Source organism: Garra rufa, chromosome 12, assembly GCF_049309525.1.
Source record: "Garra rufa chromosome 12, GarRuf1.0, whole genome shotgun sequence".
Lineage (NCBI taxonomy): Eukaryota > Metazoa > Chordata > Actinopteri > Cypriniformes > Cyprinidae > Garra > Garra rufa.
In genome coordinates, this window is record NC_133372.1 from 16,018,075 (window position 1) to 16,030,230 (window position 12,156).

General features: G+C 37.3%; 1 protein-coding gene across 1 annotated transcript; it reads right to left on the bottom strand.

The window, feature by feature from the left end:
• Window positions 1-6: 6 nt before the first annotated feature.
• Window positions 7-7,586, bottom strand: c12h22orf23 (chromosome 12 C22orf23 homolog). The gene is made up of 7 exons (XM_073851953.1): window positions 7,328-7,586; window positions 7,161-7,238; window positions 7,014-7,076; window positions 5,305-5,478; window positions 4,577-4,705; window positions 2,715-2,815; window positions 7-2,238 (listed from the first exon to the last, which is right to left on the bottom strand). The coding sequence occupies exons 2-7, from the start codon at window positions 7,234-7,236 to the stop codon at window positions 2,149-2,151; spliced, it is 633 nt and encodes a 210-aa protein (XP_073708054.1). The 5' UTR covers window positions 7,237-7,238; window positions 7,328-7,586; the 3' UTR covers window positions 7-2,148.
• Between the last annotated feature and the right edge of the window lie 4,570 nt (window positions 7,587-12,156).

Sequence of the window (12,156 nt, forward strand, 5' to 3'; positions counted from 1 at the left end):
CAAGACCTGCCCAGGTGACAATAAGTAACGCAAAAGTAACACAACGCATTACTTTCCATAAAGAGTAACTAAGTAATGCAATTAGTTACTTTTTTATGGAGTAACTCAATATTGTAATGCATTATTTTTAAATATACCTTTCCCCAACACTGCATATAAATATATACTAAATATGCACTTAATTACGGAAGCCTCCAATTCAAGAGTACCAACTGGAACATAGCAGATTTTAAAATACCATGAATAAGCTCATGTTTTACCTGACAGAATACAATGTTTTAAAGAAGTTTGATTGTGTTGACATTTAGTCGTTTACATTTAAAAAAAAAAAAAAGAGAGAATGTTATGTGAATAACTGACATGCAGCTCTCCAGCACAAAACCAGATCTAAACAGCGCACTTCTGTGTGCATTGCTCTGTGCCAAAAAATCTCAATGTCATTTGTTTTTGTTGCATTAGTATTTATTTATTGCTCCTTTTTTATTTACAATGTTATTTATAATGTTATTTACAGAATAGTGTTAGAAACATAATTTTAGCAAAGGTTACATGAGGAAAAAGAGGTTAAAATCCACCTTAAAATGATAAACTGAAAATCATACTTCTGATCATGAATTTGAAAGCTGATGTTGAATTATTTAATGTAATTTTCTTATTGTGCAATGCTGCATTACTTTTACAGATAGTTTACGGATTACTAACGTCTGTTTTCATAAGCAAATTACAAAAATTTTAAAGAGTGTGGATTAAGCAAGAATTTATGAACAGCTGGAGCAGCCCTACCCTGGATAGAATTTTTATATACAGTACATAATAATTTTAATATGATTTCTATTGATTAATACACTGCCTGGCCAAAACAGCAAAAATCTCTTTCATACTCTTATGTTGAACCACCATTAGCTGTGATAAGAGTGTGCATTTATTGTACCATTATTTCAACAACCTTATGCAACATCCCAACATTTTGTCATCAAGAGTTGCATTCATTTTTGGCAGAGATCATGTATTGGCAATGAGAATAGAGAACTCCAGCACAGTAAGGTATAAGTCAGGATTCTGTGGTGACTAATTTATATGTGAAAATGATTCCTCATGCTCCTTGTGTCACTCTTTCACAATTTGAGCTTGATGATTCTTGGCATTGTGAAATATGGCCACTGGATACATCTTCAGACATATTTAAGAAATGAAAAGCTACACACTGCATCACTTAGGGTTAAAATAATTATTGCCAAATGAAACATGCCAGAAACTGCCATAACGATGATCCAGTTCAACTCTTAAGTATATTCTTATTTCCATCCAAACTGGATTTTTGGGCCAGGCAATGTATTTAATATGATGAATATTTATAGACTTATTCATATAAAAAATTAACTTTGAAAATATTGTTAAATGATATTGTTATAATCCTATGATTTTTTTTTATGACAGCGTATTATTTCAAATCATAACTTCATACTAGCAAAATCTGGTTTTAGATTTTAGTGTGAATTTTTTGTTAACCTACCTTATAGTGTAAGAAACCATGAAACTTGAATGAATCTATGAGATAATAATGGATCTAAACCCCTTTTATAAATAAAACAAACAAAAATAAATACATTAAGTGTTACTCAACACACACACACACACACAAAAGTTAACTGTATGGGTTTTAATGTTCAGCAATAATAGATGTTCCTCACACTCTAGAGACCCCGGCAAGATGATTATGCAATATTATTTTTTAATTTAAAAATGGTTTACGTTCACTGTAGAATGTCTACATGTTGTGTGTTGGGCCTTAATCTCTGTAAACCCAAGCAGGAGTGTATTTCTGAAGGAGTGCCTTTAATCTGTTTAATTTATGCATATGTCCTCGCATTGGCTGTTGAGTGTCTTTGAATATTTTGTTGACATTTGAGTTTGTGTGTCTTCTCCAAGTATTTGGGTGTGTATTTGTATTTATCTGATTTCAGTATTGTGCTTGTTCTGTCAGTGTATGTGTGCCTGATCAACTCCAAGGGCTTTTTGTTTTCTGTAAAACAGCATTTAGGATGGAGGACATCAAAAATAAAACCACTTAATAAAAGAAAACCCTCAAAGGTTTTGACTTTTTTTAACGGATACTTTAATGCTCATACATGTCTGACACTTATATTTTCACTCTTTCTGTATCTCCACTCTGTTTAGCTCGAGTGTGCTTAGTTCTTCACTGCGTTTCCTGTCGATCTTTTCAAGTTCACAGATTTTCTGTTAGAAAGTATCAGACAGTTAGCAGCAGGTCTCACTACATCCACCAGACAGTTAAGAACAAATCAGCTTTGACTTAAGACTAATCCTGGGTACATACTGCATGATTTTAGCCTCAGTTTTCACTTGCCAACAGCTTTGTGGAAATTGCAGACAACTGCTTGAAATATGAGGCAAATCAGTGCTCATTAATGTGAGTGACAATCATGTAGTGTGATTTTCGAAGACACGATCTGATCCGTTGTGTAGTGTGCACACAACAGCAACTAAACTGTGCGAGAAGATCAGTGATGTGACGGCTTTAATTGTGCAGTGTGTTCCCGGCATTAGAAATGGCTAATGACCACACAAAAATATTAAGATACAATAAAATGTGCTTAAAAAAACAGGATATTTAAGTGTGGTACCATAAAACATGAATAAATAACTTGATAGTTTTGGATTATATTTGTCAGCGTATGTGTTTGTCTCTTCACCTGGGAAATCTCTGTGTTGATGAAGTGTTGGTACTGGTGGCCTTTTCCCAATGACATCATGTCCTCTAAAAAGTGCCTCCTCTCCTCAATCTCATCCAGAACTGTTAGTAAGAAATTACATAATTATAGTTTCCATGTTACTGTGAGGTGCTGATACTAAGCTCTCATTAAAGTGTCTTTGTAAACATGACTCTCCCCGTACCCCTAATAAACTGAAAGCATATCAATCTGTGGCCAGAGGAAATAATAAAAAATAGTACATTACTTAAAAAACTACAGTGAGAAAAAAAATAATTTGATCCCCTGCTGATTTTGTATGTTTGCCCACTGACAAAAAAATTATCAGTCTGCTATTTGATACATCTATGCTAACACCATCACAGTCACTGAATTGTGACTGTAGCTTTCAGCCAGGGGAAGATGGCATCCAACTTTCCTTGAACGTTTCGACCCTAAAACACAACGTCCTCCAGTTGGTGGGTTGGCAGTGATGGCCAGTCACTGCCCATCTTCTCCTGGCTTCCAGCTCAACTCCTCCCGCCTACTCCAGAGCCAACAAGAGGCTCTTTTCACTGCCTCCCCCAACCTGCGAGCTGCGAACAACTTCCACACAGACTGCACTGGGAAACCCCTGCAGCCTCTTCACAACCGGTACCTTGATCAGAATGAACCTCTTCACCTCCTCAGACCATATGACCACATCTGGCCTCAGTGATGTCTGGACGACCTGGGGAAAATGTAATTTCTTACCCAGGTCCACCCTCATCTCCCAAGATTGTGCTGTCTGCAAGAGGCTTTACTTGATCTTTCTGGAGGAATGTGGCTTCTCCCCCACCCTAATCAACTGGATATATGAGGCTGGTCTCACATGGGTCTGGTACTTTTTCCGTCTCTCCTGCTCCAAGATGTCAGCCAGTACACTGAGGACCTTGTTGTGACGCCATCTATATCTCCCCTGGCTAAGTGCAGTCTTACACCCCGCTAGTAAGTGCGCCAATGTGCCTCTACCCCCACAAAAACTGCACAGTGAGTCCTCCCTCATTCCCCACCTGTGCAAGTTTGTTGCTGTTGGAAGAGTATTGCAAACTGATCGGAGTAAAGAGATGCGAAAGGGCTCTAGTCTCCAAATTTCAGGCCACAAGATTTTCCTCTCTGGCAGATCCCACTTTGTCCAAGCTCCTTGTGATCCAAGTTCCACAGCCTTTGACATTTGCCTTTCTTCTTCTAGATGTCGAACTTTAGCTTGGATCATGTCTCTTCTCTGCTTTGGATCTGCTTTCTCCCATTGCTGAAAGTGGTTGGTCCCGAGTCCTTGTCCTTGCACGGGCTCCCGATGAAGTCCTTCAACTTCAGCATGCTCTCGGCCTGTGCCACTGATGTGTCAGCTGACCACTTGCGTCCTGATCTTGTGATGATACCTGCATCTCTGACCTTTTTATTGCAGGAGTCTCTGTACATCATCACAGCCCTGCACTTTGCCACCTTAAACTCTTCGACCACGGATGACAGGGGTAGCTGTAACTGACCAGACCTAATGTATAGCCCTACTGACATGAAGCTGGACACCTGGGACCCAGAAATCGTGTTGATTGATAGGGGTTTAAATACTTATTTCACATATAAAAATGCAAATCAATTTATAACTTTTTTGAAATGTTATTTTTTTGTTGTTATTTTGTTATTCTAAAATCACAGACTGATCATTTCTTTGTCAGTGGGCAAACATACAAAATCAGCAAGGTCAATATCAAATATCAAATATTTTTTTATTTCAATATTCAATCACTATCATTAAAATACATTCAGGTCCCTCATATTTGATTAATTCAAAAGAACAACAACTTTTAGATAATGCATGTCACCCTCTTGGAATCGGTCTATCTGTTGCTCTCTTCTTTCTGTGGAATCTCTTTGGGAGTCAGTTGGCCCAATATCCTTTTGACCAGTAGAAAGAAGATTTTGTAGCTGCCTCTTCTCTTTCTCTAGATCCCCTAGAAAAAGAGATCAGAGATCAGCAGAGGTGTATAGAAAAGTCTTTCCTGTACACTTGCGTAAAATACCGTTTTAATTTGTTTTAGAAAATAACCCATAATTTTGCTAGATAAGACCATTTTTTCCTCGGCTGTGATCGTTTAGAGCCCTTTGAAGCTGCATTTTGGAAGTTCAAACTTGGGGGCACCATAGAAGTCCATTATATGGAGAGAAATCCTGAAATGTTTTACTCAAAAAACATAATTTCCTTACGACGAAAGAAAGACATGAACATCTTGGATGACAAGGGGGTGAGTACATTATCAGTAAATTTTTGTTCTGAAACTGAACTACACCTTTAAGGGTCACTTTTAAGCCTGTTGCAAACAAAAACAAAATTCCTAAACTAGGTTACATTCAAGTGCAGGCCTCCATATCACTTGTTGAGAAGAAAAAAATAGCACCCCACTTTGACACTACACATCTAAAAAAAAAAAAAAAAAGAAAAAAGGGGTTTGATCAAACGAGAACTTTTATAATGTCATGCTTTAGTACCTTAATCCTAATTAAAAAATAAAATTTTCCACTTTAGCAATATTCAACCTTTTTTTGCACTTACGTGTTGCGCTAGGCTTGAACTTTTCTCGTTTGTAATTATCTCCAGCACGACATCTTTCTGCACTGCGCTTCTGCTGGTGGCCAGTCAGTGCGGTCGCACTAGGGACTCTGGGCTCTGACTGCACACTGGGCTCAAGCGGGGTGAGATTAAATGTTAGTGGAAGAGCGCCGCCATCTGCTCAAACAGAAAACAGCGTAAATAGGCAGAAAACATTAAGTACATTTGTAAAACATGAAGTCCACTCGTAAGGACGGTTGTAGGATATTATAAAATTTGTCACCTGGGGCCAGTTGCATAAAATCTTAGACTGGTCTAATTTAAGACCAAAAAAGTTAGACTGATTACCCGATGGCTAACTTTTCCTTACAATCTATGTTGCCATGGAAACCAACTGTCAGCTGTGACAGATTTTTAAACAGCATAGACTTTTGTTTGTCTTGTGCTATGGCAAATTTTAATCTTTGGGTTTATGAACATGCAATAAGAAGAGAAAGGTTTTTCAAAGACCGTTTTTTTCGTTTGAATATTTCCTTCTTTGCTTCCTGGACCATGTTTTTAAACCGTTTCTGTACATCTTTGACGGTCCGCGGGACAGAAGGATTTATACCAGGGTTGGGGCCATTCATGAATTGAATTGAGAATGAATGGTAAATTCCAATTCACTTCAGGAAATGGAATTGGAATTGAATTGGAATGCCAGGAAACAGAATTGAATTCAAATAAATTCCACTAAATTCCACTTGAGTTGCTAAATAAAATAATTTGACTTGATTTGCTTAATAGTTTATAATACATTAAATATTGTAAATCACATAAACAACAAACATATAAAAGAAATACAAAGTACTGTATGTTTAGTATGTTAAGCGTGATCATTTCACATGCCAAATTTCAGGAAATGATGATAATTCGATGCAATAAAAAGTGAATGAAATACATGAATGAACATGACTCATTTTTTTGTGAGTTGAGACATATATTATGTGGTAATCATATATTGAGTATGTAGTACATCCACAAACTTATCACCACTGTCATTCAATTATTAATTCATAATGTACAGTTCTCATTTTTATTTACTTGCATTTGATCAACTCTATTTAATACATGGTATTTGTAAAGCATCATAAATAAAGTTCAAATTTATGTCTCTAAATATAATCACAAATAAATGCTCAGAAACAGCAATAAACGGAATTCAGTGGAATTTCCCTGAATTGAATTCCACTTCCTGTAATTCCAATTCAATTCCAACTCTGTTTCCTGTAATTGTTGTTGAATTCCAATTCCAATTCCATTTCCTTCTTTGAATTGGAATTGTTGAGTTCATTCCTGAATTGACCCCAACCCTGAATTTATACTATTAACTTTATCCGTTATTGTGGACCAAGCCTTGTGTTTTTATTGTTTGCATTGTAATCGCTAAATTTGTTCATTAAAATCGATTTTGCAGCATTGTATTCCTCCAATATGCAAATATTTTCAGCAAAGGAAAACTGCGACGAGCGCCCACTATCGGCCATTTTGTTTAAGCTGTTCAGCGTCTTACTTTTCCCACAATGCAGTGCAAATTAGACTATCTTACTAAAGACAACCATGTACTTATTTTATGCAACAGTCTTTCCCCACTGACTTTAGTTGGTCAGGATTATTCTTAGACACAGTCTTAAGATAATGGCTATGTTTATGCAACCGGCCCCTGAACTCACTTTTCAGCTGATTATTGATCTGCCTCTGCTGAAAGTCCGTTAGACGAGACTCCTGCATCATCACTGCAATGAAACAAAACAGAAAGAGCCATAGAAAAGATGAACTAAAAGAAGATATGCATAGTGTTGGCATGCAAACAAACACACTTTGTATTAATTGTCGTGTCTCTGTTTTGTAGTGATTGACTCTGGGCTCCTTATATTTTGATCCGCTGGCCATCATTCCTGCAAAACAAAAAACATTTAAGTAAGTTATTCTGTCTGACAAAGAGACATTTGTATTTTGGGCATCAGTATACAAGCGGGTTACTTACGTTATCTCACATAAACTAGCAGTAAATACGCAGTAAACGCAAAAGAAGCAGAGCGGTTACTATGGTAACAGACGCAAAACATACAAAACCCAGCTAGCCCAGCAAAGCATAGACTAGTTTCACGGAAAAACCTGAAAAGACCATTTATGTTTTAGAGTGATTAGAGTTGCCTTCGAGATAAGAAATTTAAACCGATTTAGATCTGGTTCAGCAGTTTGGTAAGGCTCCATAAGCGTTCTCTGTCTACTCAGGTTTCGATCCTGTGCTGTTCCTCTTGAGTTTATGATTGGGGACGAGTGCACATTGAAGTGTGACGTTTCCAGCTAACATCCAATCACGTGAAACAATAAGAAAGCCGTCAAATCCTTACAAATGTTGTATTTTGAGCAAGAAATCTTAATTACGTGCTCTCTTATGTTATTTGCACTTAATCACACAAACGAAAAATGATTGAGCATGTAGATAACTTCTACATTTTGCAAGGCAAATATTACATTCCTAAACAGATATTTGCGAAATGCATAACAAATTGTAATTTATTTTTATTAGAAATTTTTAGAAATCTTTGAAAAAGTCTCTAATGCAATTAATATAACAAAATAAGGACATATTGTTAGATTTTATGAAGGATTTGCCACGCTAGTCCTTGATTGTGTCCTAAGGAAAAAGGAAGACAATCTGAACTTTATTGTTTAGTTGTTTATATATTTGTGTGTGTGTGTGTGTGTGTATATATATATATATATATATATATATATATATATATATATATATATATATATATATATATATTATTTTTTTTATTTTTATTTTTTTATCTTTTTTGTCTCTTCTCTATAATGTTGATTACGATTGGGTCTTCTTTCTTGTGTATGTGGACTTCGTAGTGTTCAATCATTTTTTTCAATAAAAAAAATAATAATAAGCAGAGGTGGACAGTACTGAAGTATTTTTACTTTACTCAAGTACATTGAAACAGTATCTGTACTTTATCAGTGTGTTTTTCTTTGGAAAACGTTTACTTCACTACATTCCAAAACATACCCCCGGTTTCACAGACAAGGCTTAAGCCTAGTCCTAGACTAAAATGTAAGTCTAAGCTGTTTCAGCTGAAACAAAATTGCACTGATTGATCTTAAAATATATCAGTGCCTTTGTTTTGTCTCAAGATGCACACCAGTAATGTTTTTTTTTTTCTAAGCATGTTTATAAAAATTACTTAAATGTCCTTATTGAACTATGGCCTAATCCTGGCTTAGTCTAAGCCCTGTCTGTGAAACCGGGCCATAATGTTGTAATTTTTACTGCACTACATTTCATAATTAAAAGTTGTTGTTTTTTTACCTTTAATACTTAAATACATAAAAAATTAGTAAATCTTTGAATAAATTTTACTTGAGTAAAAGTAAGAAAGTACTAGATTTCTAATGTAATTAGGTATTACATTATATTTAATATGAAATGTAGTGCAGTAAAAAGTACAATATTATGCTTAGGAATGTTGTAAAGTTTTCTAAAGAAAAACACTCTAATAAAGTACAGACACAATACTTTTAAAGCAGAGTAAAAATACTTAACTACTGTCCACCTCTGACAATAAGAAAGCCAGCATTATTCTAAGCCAAAATATTAAAATATTAAATTAAACATTAAGTTGTTTAATGTTAAGTTGTCAAAATGCTGCCAAACAACCACAGATGTCATCTGTTTGTGGCATGGGCTCTAGCTCTATCCTATAAAGCACACTTACACAAAAAGGAAAATTGTGTCATTATTTAGGATACCCACACTCATGTAATTTCAAACCTGTATAAATTAATCTTTTTCAACAGTATAATCGTGTAATACCACAGGCTGCAAAAAGTTTGCTGAGGACAAAAATTGCTGAGAAAAGGGGTAATGTATGTTTTCAGTCTCATCCCGCAAGGTGGTGACCACAGACACGTGCTTGTAAGGATGGGGAGCCATACTAGAGAAACAAGCAGTATGACACAGGTGGGTGACCAGTGCCAGGAACATACATTTTCTTAAACATTTAGCAGTGTTCCTAGTCCTGAAGCAGTTTCTTCCATCAATTCGAAAACAGCATGTCCTAGTGAGAACGGACAATACCGTGGTGGTATCATAAAAAAATAGCAGGCAGGATTGTGCTCTTTGTGTCTTCAGCTGGAGTACACAATTCTAACGTGGGAGGACATTCATCTGTGCTTGCTGAGGGCAATACATGTTCCATGGTTCTAAATGTGGGAGCAGCTGCAGTCGAGTGCTGTACTTTCCAATCTAGAGAAGAGAGTGCATCCTGGGGTTATTCAGATTATCTGGGCCCAGTTTGGCTGGGCTACCTTAGACCTATTACTATTGTGAGAAAACATGCACTGTTGACAGCTTGCCATCTCTGCCCCACCTCTATAGGACTATCCTCCCATCATATGGCTTGATGGGAGGACCATCATTCGAGCCATCTACTGGAAGTAGATTTGAGAATCTTATTGTAAAATGTTGCTCTCTTTCCTGCTCTAGCATCAGCCAAGATCATAAGAGAACTCTCATTCATTGTTAAGCCACTGATCTTACACAGAGCTCAGTGCAGATTGCTCAAAGGGCACACTGCGATTTAATGCAGTATTTACACCGAAAATCCCCAGACCCTGCTTATGTTACCCTTTCAACTGCTTTTTGCCCCTTACTTTTCTCATCAGGAAAATGTCAGAGACATGCCCTCTGCCCTGTACATGTTGCACATTTACTTGGACAGAACCTGAGTTTTCTAATGGTGTCAGCAGTTATTCTTTTGTGGAGCCAGCAAGAGGTCTGATACTATCTAAGCAGAGACTGTCACACTGGACTGTTGAATCTATCACATTAGCATACCACTTTGCAGAACAGGAAGCCCTGCACTTTTCTACTAGGGCCATAGTATCGTTGTGGGTGTGGTTTAAGGGGGTTTAGGAAATTTGTACAGCAGTTAGTTGGGAAAAAACAACATGGAGGCATACAGTGATAGCAGAACTAAAGGAGGTAGGTCTGACATGGGGTAAAGCAAAATATGCTGCATATGATCAAGCCACAGAAACAATCAGTCAATCAGAATCCAAACTCTTCACCATGGCCTAGACCAAAGAGCTGTCAAAGGATGTCAGGGACAAGGTTGTAGACCTACACAAGGCTGGAATGGGCTACAAGACCATCGCCAAGCAGCTTGGTGAGAAGGTAACAACAGCTGGTGCGATTATTCGTAAATGGAAGAAACTGTCAATCTCTCTCGGTCTGGGGCTCCACGCAAGATTTCACCTCGTGGAGTTTCAATGATCATGAGAACGGTGAACTACATGGCAAGATCTTCTCAATAATCTCAAGGCAGCTGGGACCATAGTCACCAAAAAAACAATTAGTAACACACTACGCCATAAAGGACTGAAATCCTGCCGCACCTCCAAGGTCCCCCTGCTCAAGAACACACATGTATAGGCCCGTCTGAAGTTTGCCAACGAACATCTGAATGATTCAGAAGAGAACTGGGTGAAAGTGTTGTAGTCAGCTGAGCTCAAAATTGAGCTTTTTTGTTTTTTTGGCATCAAATCAACTTGCCGTGTTTGGAGGAGAGAGCCCAAGAACACCATCCCCATCGTCACACATGGAGGTGGAAACATTATGCTATGGGGGTGTTTTTCTGCTAAGAGGACAGGACAACTACACAGCATCAAAGGGACAATGGACAGGGCCATGTACCGTCAGGGCCAGGGCATTGAAAATGGGTTGTGGATGGGTATGACCCAAAACACAGCCCAGGCAACAAAGGAGTGGCTCAAGAAGAAGCTCATAGTCCTTCAGTTACTGAAGTGGCCTAGCCAGTCTCCAGACCTTAATCCCATAGAAAATCTGTGGAGGGAGCTGAAGGTTTGAGTTGCCAAAAGTCAGCCTTGAAACCTTAATGATTTGGAGAGGATCTGCAAAGAGGAGTGGGAAAAAATCCCTCCTGAGATGTGTGCAAACCTGGTGGCTAACTACAAGAAATGTCCGACCTCTGTGATTGCCAACAAGGATTTTGCAAGTCATGTTTTGCAAAGGGGTCAAATACTTATTTCACTCATTAAAATGCAAATCAATGTATAACTTTTTTTAATGTGTTTTTCTGGATTTATTTGTTGTTATTCTGTCTCTCACTGTTCAAATAAACCTACCATTAAAATTATGATTGATCATTTCTTTCTCAGTGGGAAAACACATAAAATCAGCAGGGGATCAAATATTTTTTTTCTCACTGTATGGAGGCAGGAAGGCAAAACGGCATGTCTAAATTCAATGATAATATCACATCTGTGATCTTTCGCTGCCTATGATATCTCACTATCCTGTGCATTCAGTACCGGGAGGCAACTCTTCAGCTGCCCAAGCTTTTGGATGCAGCGTAAATATGAATGGGCTATAGGTCGGCCTTATAGTAAGTTGGCGGCATGGCCCTAAAATCAGCAGCTGCATCAAAATATAATTATAAATGCCTCGAAGAGCACTGTGGGAAAAACGCTGTTCCAAACAAAAGTGAGCAAATGAAACCCTTCTTAAGAGCCCTCTCACAAGGCCATAAATGGAATGGTCACTTCAAGAAAATAATTTAATCATTAATGAACACTTGACCCAGGTCGGCAAGTCCTCATGTTTTTTTTGTTTTTTTTTTAATGTATATTGCTATGCAGTAATTATTAAAAACTCTGATGCACCAATGACTTTTGGCAGGAAATATTAATTAAGGTATACTATATGCATGAGGGATAAAGCTATTTAAAATGAGACACAAAGGCAATATTAAAAAAAAACTTTATTTGCAACAA